The 19235-nt window shown below is 54.6% G+C and overlaps 1 protein-coding gene across 2 annotated transcripts in view; it reads right to left on the minus strand.

The window, feature by feature from the left end:
- Positions 1 to 19235, minus strand: part of Syn3 (synapsin III) — a 374313-nt gene that overhangs the window by 10751 nt on the left and 344327 nt on the right. For both annotated transcript variants that reach the window (XM_076853264.2, XM_076853263.2), the window contains 3 exons: positions 11608 to 11750; positions 6095 to 6169; positions 2266 to 2368 (listed from right to left, as the gene is read on the minus strand). In XM_076853264.2, coding sequence (XP_076709379.1) covers positions 2266 to 2368; positions 6095 to 6169; positions 11608 to 11750 — 321 coding nt within the window. The remainder of the gene's footprint in view (positions 1 to 2265; positions 2369 to 6094; positions 6170 to 11607; positions 11751 to 19235) is intronic.

Below are 19235 nucleotides of genomic sequence, written 5' to 3' on the forward strand. Positions count from 1 at the left end.
CACCCCTCGGGGGCTCCTGGTCTGTGCCCTGGTCTGCGGGATCCCAGTGCCCACCACATGGACAGTCTGGGTTACAACAGCTGTTGTTGAGTTACAGCTCTGGAGTCTGTCCCCGGCCTGTCCTGTCCTCTCCCCCTGACCCTCCCTACCCTCGCCTGGCCTGGTGCGTTCTCCACATTCTCTGCAATGGAAAATAGTGACCACGTAACCTCAGGTCACACAAGTTTGGAATCCCCACAGTGGACACAGCCGAGGAAAGTGGACACTGGGTGTCCCCGGGGAGACATGCTTCCAGTGAGCAATGTCATTGCCTGGACCGGTCAGAGAGGGCCTCTCCCCCGGGTATTTCACTGTGAGGATCCTCACCAACCATCTCAAACGCTCTGTTCTCCCCACAGCGGTGGCTAGGAATCCAGTAACCTTGGATCTCTCCTGCCTTTTTCTTTCCTTAATAGGAAAAAATACCTTTTAATCCTAGTGGCAAGCTTCCCCTCTCCCCTGATCCTACCCCAAACCCAAAAGGAAGGGGAACAACCCCATAATGTCTCTGAGAGAAAAGAAAAAACAATTGGAAAGCCACTTTTTCTGGAACATTTTTGAGAAGCTGTTTTCTTGTGCCTCGAAGTCCAAGCCCACTGCTTCTCTTTCTTTTTGATTTGTTTTTTGTTTCAATGTGAACAGTCTTTCATCCCTGAATGTGTGGGGGCAGGAGCCTGGGCCCACGGGTGCATATTTTTTCTAAGAGTGAAAGTTGAGAAAACCCGGAGGGACATGCACTCGGGGGACCCCTAGCTGTCACTTATGGGTGGAGGCAGGGCCTGGGGGGATGTCTGGCGTCCCCAGGGAGATGGGAGCGGGAGGGCCCGTGGGGTCCCAGGGGCTCTGATGTCCCAGGCAGAGGAGCTGTCACCCTGCGCCTGCTCAGAAGCTCCCAGGGTCTCCCCAGGAAAGTAGGGGGCTGGCCCCTCCAGGGTACTGTGTCCCTCAGTGATTCTGACCCTGGCTTTTCAATATCTCCTTTGAGGAGGGGACACTGGGGAATTTCAGGGACAGTGACAGCCAGACGGAAAGTGTTCTTGCCCGGAGAGGAGCGCTGTTTCCAGAGAAGGGCTGGCTCTCCAGGGTAGGGGCCACTCATCTGCAGGGAGCCTCCTGGGGGCGCTGGGGACGCTGTCCATCCTGGACTCCTGACCCCCCTCCCTGGGCATGTGTCAGTGTCCACTGAGTCACATGCTGCACTGTGGATCCCTGGGGAGCCCTGCAGCATGAGGGCCTGGGGGACGGCTGGCTCCTGTGGTCACCCTGGCCATGTGCTTCCCATTAGCCGCCCACACCTGCGGGGGCGGCAGCCACAGGCCTTGTGTCAGCACTGGCCTCCCCTGTGCTGGGGAAGTGAGTCTCACGGAGGGAGGGGGGGAGGGTGGTGTGTGCGCGTGTGGGGGCACGTGTGCGTGTGTGTGAGTGTGTGCGTGTGTGTGTGCATGCATTGTGTATACTCACACGTGTGTTTGTGTGCCTGTGTGTGTGTGAGCATGGAGAGCCGAGCCCAGGCCAGAGTGGACAGCAGCGAACAGCAGGGCAGGGAAGGAGCTGAGGAGAGAGGGGAGGGCTGGCGACCAAGAGGGCCACGGGGAGCCATGGAAGCGGGGGGTTAGGGGTGGGGGGCTGTGCAGAAGGAGGGTCTTGGGGGGCTCGCCTCAGCCCCTCTGGGGGTGTCTCTTATAACTTCGTTTCCCAGCATCTTCCCCCGTCACCTCTGCACATTGTGCCCTTCTGGACATGTGACACCTGTCCTTTACCTGTTTGTCACCCTCTGCCCTGTCAGCCTGCAAACTCCATGTGCCGTGGGTTCACTGCTGTGTCCCCAGAGCCACACGCTGAGCCCACAGGAGCCCCTGAAGCTCATGTTTGTTGAATGAACAAATGACAGAGTCTCTGCATAGTGGCCAGGGGAGTGTGTCAACACGCTTGGACACGGAGGTCACTGACAAGGCCCAACGGGACAGAATCTTGCTGACTCTTGGCCTGCCACTCTTCTGTTAGGGCCACAGGCCGGGACAGCTGTTCAGCTGTGTCCTGAGCTCTGGAGGCCGAGCCCCTGAGCATGAAGGGAAGGCCTCTGATACAGCTGAGGTGGGACGGGGCGTACGAGGGGCGGGCAGAAGCTTCTGGAAGCTGCTCACTGCAGCCTGGGTGCAGGACTGGAGTCTCCCCTCTGGCACCTGCCAGGTAGAGCCAGGCCGGGGACGTCGCTTCAGGCCTCACCTCAATGATGTAGTCCCTGCCGTCCTTGCTGTGCACGGCCTTGACGGCACAGATGTCCAGCCCCCCGAACATTTCTGAGCAGCTGTCCACCCACAGCCTGTACCTGTAGGGGAGGACAGATGGACAGAGTGAGTGCTGGGGAGGGCAGGGGGAGGGGTCAGGGGGAGGGGGAGAGGGGGAGACACAGCCATGCAGAGGCAGAGAGTCCCAGCTGACAAAGAGGAGATGAGAGACAGTGAGGGCACTCAGGAGGGAGACAGGGACACTGGGGGTGGGGGGGGGGAGAGAGAGAGAGGGGAGGGGGGACAGGGAGCCACGCTGGGAAGGAAGGCAGAGGGGAAAGGTGGGGGAGAGAAGGAGTGAGAGTCCATGATCTAGAGACCCTCACCCCGGGCCCCGGGCCCCGCGGCCCCCAGCAGTGGGGAGCTTGTCCTGCTCCCGCCTGAGCCTCTGCAGCCCTTTTCCCTTGGGAAAGCTGCTCCAAGGCTCCAAAAATCCCTCCTGGGACCAAGGCCTGCAGGGGACAAAGGGCGCATTCTCCCCCAACTTGGGGTGGGGGTGGCAGGGCGGCCTGGCAGGCTGCTCCCGCCTGGCCCCGGGGCCTGGGCCTCTGGACCCGCGGCTTTTGTTCCCTTTCCAGCCACTCCAAGGCTCCAAGGCCAGTTTGCTTTGCTGGGGACAGATCTCAATGCTGGACTTTGACCTTGCAACAAGGGGCCGGTTGTAACTGGAGAAATCTTCCCGATTCGCACTTGGCTTCCCTTGTGGGCTGCATTTGGGAGTCACAGGGGACTCTGTGTTAATGTTCTTGCTTCTCTCCCCACTCTCCAGGGTCACACGGGGCACGCCTGCTCTCAGATCTATTTGTGTCTCTGAGCCTTGAGGCCCAGAATGAGGAGGGATCATGGCTGAAGTGCTCTCAGAACTCACTCTCTTAGGAGTGCCACTGAGGCCCAGAGAAGGAGGGCGGCTTGCCCAGGTCCCACAGCAAGGCAGCAACAGAGCCAGGATTACCTAGGTCTCCTGGTTCCTGGCCGGGTTCTCTCATTCAGCCTCAGCGAGAGTGTGGCCCGATTAAAAGGAAGGATCCAGGCCTTCTGTGCCTGGGGGACCGACTCCTCATTCCCGCTGACCCTACCACAACTCCATCAGGGAGGTTCCAACCCCCTTTATTGATGGAGAAACTGAGGTTCAGAGAGATTAATAGTGAATCTGTCTGATTCCAGATGTCACGCAAGCTGCGCTTCCTCTCGCTCAGGAAATGCCATAGCCCTCCTGTCCCTCCTCAGCCCAGGAGGCAGGGATGTGGACGATTGCTACTATTTCCTCAGTAGTTTAGGATGATCCTTTCCCTCCTGCAGCCTCAGTTTCCTCATCTGTGAAATGGAGTGGCCAGATGGGGTTCTGGTTGTGTGCTGGTTCTGGTTGTGAGCATTCAACCAACACTCAAATATCTATTTTTAAAACACTTCTCATGTGAGTCTGATGAGTGGTCACATCTGGAAGCAAACCTTGGTCCTCAGGGCTCTCCGAGTCCTGTGTTCTGATCAGGGTCCCTATATTCGGTTCCCAAGGCTCACTTGTGGGGCACTAGTTTAGGGAGAGCTGCTCTGAGACACTCATGAATCAGGCCTCTGACAATGGAAGAGGGACGTCTAGACCTCAGGCCAGAGGCAACTGACTTCCAGACCCTGTTTTCAAACGATGGGCATCTGGGTGGCCTTTGGCTGCACCCAGGCGGTCGGCAGCCAGGGTCAAGGCAGGGACTGCAGGGTGGAACCCCGTGGGAGAGGCCGGAGAGCTCGGGGTCCCTGCCCGCTCTGGTCCGGCGGGACTATCACCAACCCAGCCTCGTCCCTGGCATTGCCCAGGACTCAGGCTACCCGGTAAAACCGGGAACCAGGCGGAAGTAGGGGTCAGAGCCTGGTTAAAGGGCCCCAGGGATTTTGGCCATGTGGGCATGGGACTGTGGAGGCCCTGGGGTACTGCCCTTGACCCTAAGGGGAAAGTGAATTCTAGGCCAGAGCAGCCCCATTCCTATGGTCGGTTCCTGCAGAAATGGCCCTTGTGGCTTGGGGCCAAGCAGAGCCAAGAAGATGGTGGCTTGCTGGGGACATTCATGAGCAGCTTGGGAGGCCCTGGGGAGGGCTGGGCTCACACTCCTGAAAGGCTGTGGAGAAGGGAGCCAGGAATGTCACAGGAATACCCATGGGGAGAGGCGTGGGTCCACCCCAGTCCACCGGACTCCCTGGAGCCAGGTGATGAGCACAGCCTCTCCAGGCTAGTGAGGGCAGGTGGGCTCCCAGGTAGGGGCAGCAGCTGCCAGGTAAGGTAGCTGGGAAGACAGGCTCTCCTGCCTGCCCCGGGCTGGACTGGGTCAGGCACTGAATATCCCTCTCTTCCTCTTTGCTGAAGCACTTTGACTTGGGTATTTGTGCCCTCGTTTTATAATTGAAGAAGTTCAGAGCAGTTCAGAGCTTCTCCAAGGTCACACAGCACGGGTCAGGGCCACTCACTGCAGTTCATGGGGGCTTTCTCAGTTTATAGTCCCAGAACTGGGTCTAGCTCAATGACTGGCTCCCGCTAGGTGCCCATCGAATACTGACAAAGAGATGAAACAAGACCAGGTCCTCTGACTCCTCCATTCTCTAGGACGTGGTCAGGCACCATGTCCTCGAGGGACCCTTGACCATTCCCTCCCTGGTCCCCTCTAGGCGCCCCTTCTCTGAGTGCCCACTGCCGGCACTTAGGGCTCCCTTTCACCCTGGTCACCACCTCGCCCTCTAGTTATTTCTTTGTCCCTGTTCTTAGTGGGGAGCCAGGCAGGGGTGGCTGCTGGGCTCTGTCCCAGTCCGTGGGTCAGTTATCTTCCCTCCATTGAAAAAGCCCCTCCGCACTGATCGGCCGCAGGGGGGCGGTCCCATCCGACCTCCAGGGGTGGAGCCTGGCCTGAGCCCATCCAATCACAGCACTGCGGCCTTCTCGGGCACAGTGATTGGTTCAGGCGGGGTCACGTGCCTCAACCCCGGCCAGTTAGTGACTAGGCTCAGTCGGGGGCTTTGGTTGGTCCCTTGGGAACTGGGTTTTCAGTCTGCCGGACCTGACACCTGAAGGCCCAAGCCCGGAGGCACTGTGGGCCACCATAGGAGAAGCACCTGCGGGAAACGCTCTCCTGAACAGGGTGGAGAAGGAGTGCCCAGGCCTCCCTGAGCCTGGACCCTGGAGGGGAGCCAGTAAGTCCTTTAGAGCAAGACCCCGTCACTTTGACCCGTCAGAGGGATCCAGAGTTCTTAAAGGGAATGATTGGATCTTTCTGCTGTGGCCTCTTTAGTGCTCAGCCCAGTAGGGCATGCAGTTGGCCCTCAATAAATGTTTACTGAATACTTAGAGCCCACACTAAGTGCATTGCTACCGTGTACTTGTGAACAGAGGTCACTCAGCAGGCAGGAAAGAATGCGGGTGACTGGCCGGGGAGCAGGTGACAGCCCTATTTCAAGTGAGGACGGCTTGCAGCAAGTGTTTAGAGGGAGAAAGGCCTGCGTGAGGCGCTCAGCCAGAATGCAGCCAGGAAACACTCGGGGAGGTCACCCCTTCCTACGGGGAGGGGGGATCAGGAATCTGCGAAAGGAGCGATTCCATTTCCCCTGGTGCCCTAAAAAGGGTGCTTCCTAAAGAGAAGCATGGGGACTCCCTGCTCCCTTCCCAGAGCAGTGGGCAGGGGAGGCTCTGGACAGGGTGGTGGCATGCTTCCACAGGGCTCCTTGCTGTCCTCTCCCAGCTCCTGCCACAGCGGCACCCCTTGTCTCCCTGCTCCCCATCCGTCTCTTACCTCTCGGTCATGGCCACCTGCTCCAGCATGGCGGAGCCTGTGTTGGCCTTCCAGTTTCCAGAGATGGAGGTTCGCCTGTATCCAAAGACAAAAACAGAACAAAATAAAAACAAAACCCAACAGTACTTCATGGTCGTTAGGGATCGCTGTCACTGGTTTATTTTCCTTCTTTGCTTTGGTTGTTAGGAGGCTCTGTTTCAAATATCTGGCTCACATTAGTTGTGGTATGCACCTTTTTGATATGTACCCTGTCCTCAACCTTTTTTTCCTGTTTTTATTTCCTTTTATCCTGATTGCTTTATTTACTTGTTGGATCTTATGCATTGTTCTCTAGGAAGGTTTTGGAATATAAAGATCAAATTTAAAATATACTGATATCATCAGATAAAATCCCCCCAACCTTGGTGGTATAGGTTGGATCTAAAGTGTTCCCAAGAGGCCCACATGCTAAAGCTTGGTCCTCAGCTTGGTGCTATGAGGAGGTGGTGGAATCTTTTAAGAGGTAGAGCCTCATGGAAGGAAGTTAGGGGGATATTGAGACACTGGTATTTTTCTTCCTTGGCTCCCTGGGTGCCGTAAGGTGAGCAGCCTCCTCTGCCATGTGCTTCTGTCACAATGTACTGTCAGCCCAGGCCCAAAGCAATAGGCCTAAGTAACCATGACATGAGATCTCTGAAACCAAGAACCAAAATAAATGTTTCCTCTTTGTAGGTTGATTTAGCTCAGATATTTTGTTACAGTAACAGTAAGCTGACTAATATACCTGGTGTCTCCTTTTTGAGGAGAACTAGGGCCATGTAGCTTCTGATGATTCTGGAAATTTTTGTGGGCCCCAAAATGAAGGAAGAATGATCCTTAGAGACAAGTGGTTACTTTTCCATGATGAAAAGCAGGAAGTTCTGGCCTGTGCCTGATTTGCCACCCTCCTCTGTTCCTTTTCCGCAGCTTGATCTGCTCCAGCAACACCCGACCTCCCTTCCTGTGCCCCATTGCACATGGCCCCTCCCTGGGTCATGGCCTTGCAGTGCATTCTCCCCTGTGTCCCGTGTAGCTTTGCCTTCCAGCTTGCCCATCCCCCTAAGTTCTGATCATACTTAGACTTCATCTGAAGCATGCCTTCCCTCCAGTCTATGTTATCTAACAAACGAAGACTGCTTGGCACCACCCCCTGTGCTAAGCTCTGCCATGCTGATCCGGCTTGTAGTGATTGTTTTAGTGTCTTGTCTTTCCTGATGTGGGGATCCCCTGTGGTCAGGGGATCTGTCTCAGTGCATGCCCTGTACCCCCAGAGCCTGGTGGAACCTGGCATGTAGTAGGTGCCCAGTAGCTACTGAGTGAGTGAAGGATAGTGTCTGCTGTGGGGGAATCCAGAGAAGCCACCAACCACCACGGCACCCCTGCACCCACCAAAGACCCAATGAGCTTAAGCAAATGGCAGAGATGAAGCCGTCCATCTGTCTTAGGGGCAAGTGAGGGATGTGGTTGAGATCAAAGAGTGAACTGGGGCGAGGGATTGACCCAAGAATATGTCTATAAAGAGAAAATCAGATGTGTAAGCGCTGAGAATTCATGGCGGCCACAGAGTGGACGCAAGTTCACTTCGGTTCAGTTCAGATCAACTCTGGCAAACGCTCCCAGGGCCACCCTGTGTCCTGGGTACTGGATGAGTCTGAGTGTGCAGAGATGACTCACGGCTGCTCACGGCCTTCAGGGTGGACCAGCCTTGGAGATAGGGGCTAGTCACGGTGGGGTTAGCAATGGACACAGAGTTAAGGGCTCTGGGGAAGTCAAGGTGGTGAGAGAAGGTGAGAACTGATGGGAGTTACGCGGACGTGAGTCTGCATCTTGGTTCCAGGGTTTTCTAGCAATGTAACCCTGGGCAGCATCTCGGAGTCTTTATATCCTCAGTGGTAAAATGGGAGTACTTGGAGTCCCAGCCTTGTAGGGACTTGTGTGTGTGTGAAAGGCCACGTTCCCGTAGGCCTCCGAGCATAATGGGAGCTGCTATCATTTTTAGTAAGTGGACCAGGACAGGCAGGCAACCTAAGGACTGAAAACTAGCCAGATGGCGTTCCTTCCAAGAGGAGCGTGCTAGTGATAGCTGATGTCTGAGGAATGCTTTCTGTATCTGAGCCACGATCCCAGGGCTTTAGAAGTCCTGGCCCATCTCAGCCTCTCCAAATCTCAGGGGATGGGCATTCTTCTCCTTTTTTCTCACTGTGTGGCAGAAGCCACCAAACTGTGTTCTTAACCTTGACTTGATCTCAACTTGTTCTTAACCCTGTCTTCTTGACCTTGACCTTGGCCTTCCATGGTGGAGCCCCGGGGGCCCATCACAGAGGGAGGGAAGGGGGTCTTGTTCTTGGGCCGAACGGGACACTGTCCCTGGGATTAGGATGGATGGAGACTGTGAGAGAGCATCCACCTATACAACAAGTTGGCTTAGTCCACTCGGGCTGTGGAGAGAACAGAGATCCGTGTCTCCCTGAACTGGAGGCCAGAAGCCAAGGTCCAGGTGCCAGCCCACTCGGGGTGCTGTGAGGACCCACTGTCTGGTTCCCAGGCTGGAGGAGGCAGGGGTCTTTCTGAGCCCCCTTTAGAAGAGCATTAGAGGGATCCCGTTCTTGAGAGCTCTGCCCTCCTGCTCCGATCCCCCGCCAGGGCCCCTCCACCTCCCTCAGGACATCACCTTGGGGGTTGGGACTCCACGCGTGACTCTTGGGGGACAGAAACAACTGGAGCACAGCAGAGGGCTGTGGTACAACCCCATTGGAGCAGGTGGAGGAAGAGGCGCTGAGTGACTTGGGACCCAGTGGGGACCCCTGGCTGTGTGCTACGGTGGGTAAAGTCGTCTCCACGGCAATGGGAACTGGGCACATAGACAAGTCAGTGGATGGCTGATGGGGGAGCCAGGATCTCCTCTGTGGAGTGGGAGATAAGCAGTCAAGGAAAGGCCAAGAGGAACCACATCAGGCCGGATAAAAGTCACAGACGTCGGTGAGACTGTTTTGAGCTTAATGCCCATAGGATGGCTGTGTAGAGAAATGATCATGGACATACACGTTCGTGTGGGTGAGGAGTCACACTCCCCTTTCTTTGCCATATCTGACGGGAGAATCTAAAAGCTGTGACACCTCAGTGGCCTGCCACCACAGCCTGCCCCGGGTGCAGGGCAGGATGTGGGCCATCGAGGAGGCTGAATGGTCAGGGCAGGGAGGACCTTCCTCCCTGAGCTCTGGCGCGAGCCGCCTTCCTTGGATGTGAACAGCCCAGAGTCCAGGAAGCGCCACAGCATGTGCCAAGTCGGAGCTGTCAGGCCAGCGAGGCTCAGATGAAGAATGGGGCAATGAGGTCATCCTCAAGAAAAGAAACTGGGACAAGGTGTCGTCAACGTCAAGTGCCAGCTCCAACAATGCCGACAGGAGGAAATGATATCATGAGGGACGGTGGGGGCCCCAGGGACGCCGGGTGGCCTTGCGGCATGTGGCGTGACTCAGAGGGGCAGGGAGGGGATTTTGTCACCCTGAGGACATCTGAGAGCAGTGGCAATTCTGGCTCTCCCTGGGGTTGGAAGAGGGTGACTGACAAGGCAGGAGAAGGGTTCCTGGAGCAGGGGCGCCATCCCTTTCCTGGGACTGTCTGCCATCATCTCCCCCAGTGCCCCAGGCAATGGCAGAGTGCAGGGGTGACAACAGAGACTGCAGGGTCCTCAGACATCTGACATCGCCACCTGGCCCTTCACACAGGTCTGCTGACCCCTGGCCCAGGCGATCCAGGTGTTGCAGAATCAACTCTCGGCAATCCAGGGGCAGACCTGCATGGCCGAGAGCAGCCAGACTGTCTTTATAGAAACAGGAGGCAGCTGGATTTGGCCCGGGGACTGTGACTTGCTGACCTGACCTTGGGCACTTGCTATCCTGTATGGAAGCATGTGGACAGAAAAACTTTCCAACTTCTGGGACAACCGTTGAGGCTCTCCTACGGAGCCACGCAGTCCGAGCTCCGGAAACCCTTGGTGGTCTGGCTCTCTGGGTCTCATCATTGAAAGTGGAACATTCCAAAGTGAAGACAGAAGTGGCGCAACAGCTGAGTCCTCTCCAAAGAACGAGATCTGGCTACTCCAGAGCTCTTACGGCCTCAGCCCTGGGGGGTCCAGCACTGCTGAGCCACGTCAGGGGGGCAGGTGGGCTGAGTCCTCCTGTCTCTCAGTCCTTCTTTTTCCTTTAGATAAGGGACCTCCATTCCCACTGGGGAATGGCCCTGAGCGCATGGCACACCTCCCCTCTGGGACGCCCCCTAGGGGTCGTCTGCCTTTCTCTAACCAATAAGGGCATGGCCGAAGCTGGCTGGATCTCCTGGCCCATGGAACCATGTGCTGGGAGCCATCAGCCAAGTAGGTATGACAATTTCCTTGCCAGCGTACCCCCATGTTTCTTTAGTGGAAGGACTCGTGGAAATAGGACATTTTGCAGCGACATTGCATGTAAGGTGACCTTGCTCAAGGACCAGGGCGGATCCGTGTTTAGGGTGTTCCCGGTTTAGCATAATACGAGATTAGGGTGTTCCCCGTTTAGAATAGGGTGTATCCTGCTGCCTGAGTTCCTCTTGAGTTCTTAGGGTCAGACAGTATATTTGGGAGACAGAAGCCCAGTGGAGGTGTGGATTTGGGCAGAGAACGTGGATTTCCCCAGAGCGTGTTTGTAGAAGGCCCGTGTGAGTTCGGGAATAAAGAATTGCTGTTTGAATCTACAAGCTATGTGGTGGCTTGTGATTTGTGCCCAGCCAGAGACTGCGGCAACCATGATCTTGAGATAAGCACTGAAAACCAACGATTAGGACAGGTTCCTCACCAGCCACAACGCCATGGGAGCTGCCTAGTATCTCTGGCTCTCAGATCGTCGGAGCCGCTCTGGATCTTAACATTTCTAAACTTGGTAATTCAGATTTTTTTTTAAAGTTTCTTATCACCCATTGTTTTCTAGTACATTCACTTAAAAAAACAAAACAAAACAAAAAAAAACCCTTAAGATAGCCAGCCATGGTTCTGTTCCTTGCAGCCAGAGAAACCTGATGTCACCTTTGGTCTTCTGGGTTCCAGAGAAGCCCTCCTGCAGCTCATGGTCCCCAGTTATCTTTTTGTATACACAGATGGGATCATGTGCAGAGAACTGAAGAAAATCCTAACCCAAGCATCCAAAGGCCTGCTTGACTTGTCCCCGGACTTTCAGTTTTGACTGCCAAGCATGCTCACCCGCCTAGCTGCAGTCCCCAGACAGACCAAGCGTCTTCTTTCTCGGAGGGGAGCAGCCCTTACTTGTTGGAGGTCCACCATGGTGTCCGCCATGACACACTATGAGCCCCTCAGCCTCACAGACCAGAGAGGAAGGGGCAGGGAAGGAGGCAGAAAGGGCCAGCCGTGGTGGTGTGCGGAGGGAGGTCACCGCGCTTGGGCGGAGGAGATGGCAGCAGACACCCCGCCCCTCCTCCCAGCCCCCAGCCCTGCGGGGACTCACATGTAAGCCTTGTAGTTGGAGCCGATTTTCTGGATGCGGATGTCGTACTTGGAGTCGATGAAGGCCTCGGTGGTGGCATAAGTCTTGGCCATGGCCACCACGCTGGTGATGTCCTGGTAGTCATGCTGGTTTTCCACCTTGATCTGTGTGGGAGGATGAGGGTGTGAGGGCCACCCACCCCGTACCAGCTGAGCACCTCCTAGAGCCAGGAGGGCGCTGTGGAGAGGTGGAGACCCAGAGGGCCACCTGCCCAGAAGAGGGACAGACGCAGAGGCAAGTCATCCCACTACCTATGTGCACGAGGTGGAGGTCGGAGGAGCCACCCCACGTGGGAGGTCAGGACCCCTCTGTGGAAGGGCCAGCTCTGCAGGGTCTGGACGGACTGTGTCTGCCGCACTGCTGGTCTTAGGGAGGGCAGCAAGAGCCTGGGGGTCCCAGGGTGTGGTGGGGAAGGGCCTGGCCCATGGGGACAGGAGGGTGGGGACAGCTGGGTGGGGACTGAGGGGCCATGAGAGCTCTGCTCAGGAGCTCAACCTTTAGTCTGAAGGTTCTGGAAAGTCACAGGAAGAGTGAGAGCAGTTCAGAGAGCGAGTGGTGGTTTACTTTGTGTTTTTGAAAAAATCACTCAGGCTGTGCTGTAGAGGGTTAAAGGGAGGAGTGTGCAGGGGGCACCGAGAGAGCCGTTGAAAAGGAGTGTGTGTGTGTGTGTGTGTTGGGGGGAAGGGTCTTGTTGGGAGTTGTGCGTGATGTGCAGTGTGGGGAGCAGGTGTGTTGTGTCTGCCTGTGGGTGTCACATGCTGCCATTGTGTGTGTGGGTCTTTGTGTGTTTGTGTGGGGTGTGTGTGTGGTGTTTGCTATGTCTGCAGTGTGTTTTGGTGCAGTATGGAGCACGTGATGCGTGGGCAGCACTGGGCATGCTGGCTGTGGGTCCCAAGGCCTGGGGGACAAACTCTGTTTACTGGGCTGAGGCTGGGAACACAGGGTGGTGTCCAGGGGTCAGGGAGAGGTCCTATCCCAGGGGAGCTCACAAGGCCAAGTGCAGGGGTCAAGGCCAAGGCTCCAAGACAGTGATCTCAAGACAGAGCAGAGGCTCCCAGCAGCCATGGACACTGGGTGTGCTGCCCCTGTAGGTGCCCTGCAGCTGGCTGTGGGACCCCTGCTTGTTCAGGTGGCTCTCTCCCCCTTCTGGCCTCACCCAGATAGCGGAGGACTCTGCCGGCCCAGCGCAGGCCAAGTCCAGAGGCCCTCAGAGGGCCGGGCTCTGGGAGGCTCCCCCGGCTCTTTCCTGCCTGCCCCTGAGCCTCAGTGCTGACCAGCCATGCCTCCCCGACGATGCCCCCCCCGCCCGCCCCCGTGCGGGCCAACCTCAGAGCCTTGTGAAGTGACTTCACAGCTCTCCCAGCAGGCAGACTGGGCACTGTCAGGGCACTTTGCAGAGGTGCATCTGAGAAGCCTTGGCTTGTCCCAGGCAGACGGCAGCTAAGCCCAGAGCTGGGAAGGAGGCGCTGGCCTCCTGGGCACAGCTCTTCCTTGGCCACCTCAAGGCCTGCGGTGGGGGCCTGCTGCTCTCCCAGGAGGGCTGAACCCCGGGGCCAGCTTGGAGAGAGGCTGGCAGGCCTTCCCTCTGTTGGCCCCTGAGAGCAAGGACTGGGGCCCCACTTTGTAGAGAAGTGAAGGAGACCAGCAGGGCTCCCTGATTCTGTCCTGTCACACTCATCCGATTCCCTCCTCCCTCCTCTCAGCTTCGGTCCCTCTGCTCTTTGTTCTAATCTTCGGCGGCTCTGACTGCTGGCTGCTCCCTCTTCCTTTAGTAAGAGGACCCCTAAGTTTAAGTGGGTACTTGGTGTCCCAGCGAAATTACTTTGTTCCTGTCTCCTGTAAAGATACGGTCAAGTTTCCAAGTCCAGCCCACAAGAACTGAGCCCATGGGATGTGAGCAAAGATGAAGGGAAGCCTCCCTTTCCCTTTTTCTCTTTGGCCCTGGCTGGGATGTGGACGTGATGGTTTGATCAGGAGCAGCCTTCCTGGTCCCTGAGAAGGAAGCCCGTGTTGATGACGGCTGAGAAGCCAAGTGGTGTCTGGGCCTCCAGCTCTGTGGAGCCCCGTCTCGGTGCTTACAGGACACAGAAATCAGCTTTGATTTGTCTGAGCCACTGTGACCTTGGTCCTGGGTAAAGCAGCCACTCTGTTTCTGCCCCGTAGTTTGAACCTCTTGCTTTTCCTTGGTTCTTCACCCCGGAGATCAGCCTGATGGAGGATCTACCGTCCTGCTTCTCGGCCCCAGTGGCTCACCTCTGTGCCTCTCTGGCTGTCTCTACACCCTCACGTCCCACACCAGACCTCACTCCTCCCTTCCCAAGAAAGGGCGTTGGTAGAGGTCACCTTTGACCCCCTCGGGTGCGTCCTGCAGGAGCGCCTGGGTCTTCCTCCTGCTGTGGCACTCAGTAGCATCCAAAGTCCGTGAGCTTTCAGAGGTTTGGTTTCCACCCACCTTCCCTCTTGGTCCTTTCCCTTTCTTTCTGGAACCTTCTTCCGTCTATCTTGCCTTTGTCCATCTTCAGCCGACACCTGGGGGTCAGGTGGGGGGAGTTGGAGGAGCCAGAATGGAAGGTGGAAGCTGGCAGGGAGCCCTTGTCTAAATCCCCGTCCCTGGTGGCTTTGGAAAAGACCGGAACTGCTCCTGCCCCTTGGCTTCCCAGGACAGCACAGCACCCGAGGCTGCCTCAGAGGCGCCCATTGTCTCCACGTCCATCTCCTCTACTTCTACAGCCACTGAGCACCGGACCGAGGGACCCGTGACCACCCAGCGTGAATGCGACACCTCCCCTTCTCCCTGGTATTTTTGTGTGGCCACGTGACCCCTTTTTGGACAAAGGGGTGTGAGCGGAAGAGGGGTGTGGATTCCGAGGAGAGGAGGGCTCCGGGCCCTCTTCCTCTTCCCGCTGGCCGGGATGCAGACGTCCTTGGCTGGTGGCTGAAGGACGGACGATCTACAATATGGAGGGGGCCTGGGGGCTGGGAGCCACAGCCCCGGGCAGCTTCTACTCCATTAGGTGAGAGAGAAAGTCCATTTTGAGTCTCTGTCGTGGCAGTTGAAGGCTCCCCATTGTACAGCGCCTGGCACCACGGAGCCCAGTCCTGTCTCTGCGTCCACTGAGCCTGTCTCCCCACTAGAGTGTGAGCTTCCTGGGGACAGGGTGGGTCTTGTTCCCAGTGACAGCGCTGGGGCCTGGAGCACTGCAGATGCAGACCGTGTTTCTGGGAGGAATGTAGAAGACGGGACGAGGCCTCTGATAATCGGGGGAGGGGCAGGGGACTGGAAGGAGAAAGAAGGACACTCAGAAAGAGGGGGGATGTGTTTCAGGGACATTTATGTTTCGTAAGGTCAATGCTTGGCCTGGATGCTACGGGTCAAAGGGACACAGCTTCGGTCCTGAGTCCTCAAGAACCTGGGGACAGCTGGGTCCCTGGAGAAGTGGGCAGGAGGTCTGGAGCCTGGGTGGGCAGAGCTGGATTCTGGGAAGGTCCTGAGGCCAGCGGGTGGCTGGGGTCAGAGGGTGGCACTGCCGCGACAGGGAGCCTCGCACTCTGCTTTATTAACTGGCGGAAAACCTCTCCAGGGTTCACAGAGAGAAGCAGAAAACAGGAAGCCGCGGTCGAGCTGTGACTCAAGACTGTCCAGGTGCTGCAGAGGGGCCCTGGGCTTCTCAGGTCACCTCTCCTTTGATGTTCGTCCTTTGTTGTTTCTTCCTGGTTTTTCTCCAGTCCCCATCGCCCTCTCTCCTGGTCTCCTGGTGCTCCTGGGCGTCACCTCTCTCCTCTGCTTCCCAGCCTCCCGCACCCTCCGGCCTCCTTCCCTTCACGTCCCCACTCAGGGTCGTGCACACACCCCTCCCCGCGGCCTCCCGTGTTGCGCCACCTCCCAGACCTGCTAACCTGGGAGAGTGGACACAAAGAGGCAGAGACACCACAGGGGTCAGGACCTGAGCGGGACTCAGCTCAGAGTTCCAGCCTCGGGTAGGAAGGGCTTGGCATCCTCGGGGGCTGCCCACTCTTGGCCCCATATCTCCAGCAGCAGGGAACTCTATCCCTGTCTGTCTGTCTGTCTCTGTCTCTCTGTATATCTATGCATATAGATGGTTTATTCATTGTTTAGTCTATAATTACATCCAATATGCTCCAGAACTTCTGCAATGAGCCTTATGATGCTCAGAGACCACAGAGGAGGTCCAGAATTTGGATGATCAAGCAGGAGGTAGATTTGTATCTAGATGAATAATTGTGTTAAAAATATTTATTGATGTTTCATTGTCAGCAAAGATGATCATAGTAGGGGCTGGGGATGTGGCTTAGGGGTAGAGCACTTGCCTACATCTATATCTGTCTATCTAGATAAATATAGGTATCGATTTTGTGGTTTTGGTACTGGGGATCTAACCCAGGAGCACTCACCACTGAGCCACAATCCCCAGTTCTTTCTTGTATTTTATTTAGAGACAGGGTCTCACTGAATTGCTTAGGACCTTGCTGAGTTGCTGGGGCTGGCTTTGAACTCTCCATCCTCCTGTCTCAGCCTCTTGAGCCACTGGGATGACAGGTGTGCACCACCGCGCCCAGCTCAGGGAGCTCGATATTGAGCAAAGTTCCGATTCCTCTTTAGGGAATCTCTCTGCCTGGTTCTACTGTATATTGTGCCTAGAATGAATGAAAGGTCCCAACTGATGGTTTTAACCCTTTACCTGTATTGTCAAGTCCACTGGGCAGGACAGCACAGAAGGATCTGGTAGGTTATCATAGTAGTGAAAGTCAATTCACCAGGGAACTGGGAAGGCACCGACTTTCCCACACTAAGCTCTGTTACAAAGTCACTTGAAATAATCCTGTATGACTAAGCCACAGTGTGGTATATGGTCGAGTTGAGTCACTTCATTTTGTTTTCTATTTTCAGGAATTGTTTTCCTATGTTTGATCTATTTTGTCTTAACATTATATAACCACATTTACTTGGTTCCAAAATTAAAGTTATAAAGCAAGGTACATTCAGAGGAGTCTAGCTCTCTTCCTTGTTAACTTCCTCCAAAAGCACAATAATTAGAGAAAGGATAAATGATGAATAAATAAATGAATCTAATCATCCTCTAATCCTCCAAATAAATAGACATTTAGCCAAGTAACTTATTTAAGCCTATAGTTATTACAATAACATCTAATATGTCCCAGAACTTCTACAACAAGCTGGATAAGCCTTACGATCCCCAGAGACCACAGAGGAGGTACAGAATTTGGATGATTACTAGGAGGTAGATTTGTATCTGGATGGATAATTGTGTTTAAAGTATTTATTGGTGTTTTATTGTCAGCAAAGAAAATCATAGTAGGGGCTGAGGGTGTGGCTCAGGGGTAGAGCACTCGCCTAGTGTGTGCAAGACCCTGGGTTTGATCCCCAGCACTGAAAAAAATTCTAAAAAGTCTTAATCCTGCAAAGTAGTAGTTATTATCCCATGTCAGAGAAAAGGAAGCTGACGCTCGGAGAGGAACATAGGTGAGATCAAACAGCCGGAATGAGGCATGGGAAGGGAGAGGGGCTCTCGGCGATTCTCACGATCCCTTCTCATCGTGTTATGGAGGGAGCTGAGGGGGGTCAGCAGGTCGGAGACAGAACCAGCGCCAGAAGGTGGAAGGACAGAGGTGGACACGAGCTGCCCTCCAAGGGGGTAAATGCACTGTCCTCCTCTGGGATTAAAGTGTGTCGCCACTCCAGGCCACACTCAGGGAGATCCTGAGTGTCCAGATTTGTGTTTAAAACTGACCCAGAGCGGGCTGGGACTGTGGCTCAGCTGTAGAGCACTCGCCTAGTATGTGAGAGCCCTTGGGTTCGATCCTCAGCACCGCATAAAAATAAAATAAAGGTATTTGTCCATCTACAACTAAAAAAAATAAATAAATAAAAATAAAAACATGCCCTGGAGTATTATCTTAGGAGAGCTCCACACGGACCTTGGAAAAGCTGAGGTATTAGGCTGCAGTCACAGACATGCGACGATGGGGGGCTCAAAGCTCCCCTTGGATAGGAACCATAAGCCCTGCGGCTGCACTGCCCAGGGCACTTGTTCCCTGCCACCACGCCCTCAGATGCAGCCCGGCCACTACTTGTAAAGCATCTAACTGTCCTGGGCACAACGAGCAATCTGGAGGTGATCTGTAGGATGCAGGAGGATGCATGTCAGTTGGATGCAAATACTTCACCACTGAGACGGGTGACTTGAGCCCCTGCAGATTTTGGTGTCTGGGGGAGGGGGTCATGGTCACCTGAGGAACTGTACTGAAGCATCATTAACAACCATTCCACAAATTCACTGAGTTGTTACAGATGCTTGTTATTGCTTGGATCTGGAATGTTACCCAAAGTCCCATGTGTTCGTGGCCCAATCTGTGGTGCTGTGACCTCGTCGGGGTGGGGAGGGGAGGTAGGTCACTGAGGGAATACCCTGAAGGGGATACAGGGACCCCAATCCCTTCCTTTCCCTCTTTGCTTCCTAACCACCACAAGGTGGGCAGTTGTGCTGCCCCCCCGATGTGCTGCTGCGCCACAGGCTCCAAAGCAGCTGGACCAACTGACCCCAAACTGGAACCTCCCAAACTGTGAGCCAAAATAAACCTTTGTTCTTTTTAAAGTAGATTATCTCAGCCATTTTGTTACAGTGATGAAAAACGGCCTACACAGTGTTTAAAATACAGCCCACCCTTGCAGAGCTTATTTTCTAGTGGAAGAGTCTGGAAGAAAGATAACAAATAGATAATGGTGGGATGTGGTGGTTGAAATGCTATGGAGAAAAATAAAGCAGAGTAAGTGAATGAGGAATGCTGAGTGGGAGGAGGAACCTCACAGATGGCGTTTGTGGGGAGAGAGCTCTGAGCAGAGGTCGGAGTGGAGTGAGGGTGTAGACCCAGCAGGGAGGAACAGAAAATGCAAAGGCCCTGAGTCAAGAATATGCCAGATGCATTCCCACAGGGACAGGGACAGTCTTGTCTGATCTCTGCTGGTGAAACCACATCTGGAAAATGTTGAGTAATTCTGAGGACCAGGACGCTTGATAGATTTTAAGGCACAGAAGGCCTGGAGCTGGCTTGTATCGGGAGTGGGTTAAAGAAGAGGGAGACCCAGGCGTACCTGCGACCTGTGTCAATACTCGGCACGTGGCACTTGTTCCCTGAGTATTTGTTCAATCAGGAAAAAACAAAACCCGACACAATGTAACTATTCACCCTTAGTGGAAAATATCCAATGGATTTTTCAAAATTGCTAAGAAATATATGATTTTATTCAGAAATCCTATTATTATAATAATAATGCTGCTATTTAAAGACATTATAATAGTAATAATGTTGATGCTCTTAGGAGCCAAGATTTTCTTTTTCTGTGCTGGAGTTTAAAACTAGGGCTTTGTGCATCCCAGGCAAACTTGGATCCAAGAGTTCTTCAGTGTAAATGAAAAGGCATGCATTTTGAAAATCAGAGAAATTAAGTTAGATCTGTATTACCTAAAATGTGAATTCAAAATGTCAGTATGAATTTATAATGCATTTTTCTCTTAAAAATATTTATGAGTTTTCTCCTATGTACATCA

Source organism: Callospermophilus lateralis, chromosome 4 (genome assembly GCF_048772815.1).
Source record: "Callospermophilus lateralis isolate mCalLat2 chromosome 4, mCalLat2.hap1, whole genome shotgun sequence".
Lineage (NCBI taxonomy): Eukaryota > Metazoa > Chordata > Mammalia > Rodentia > Sciuridae > Callospermophilus > Callospermophilus lateralis.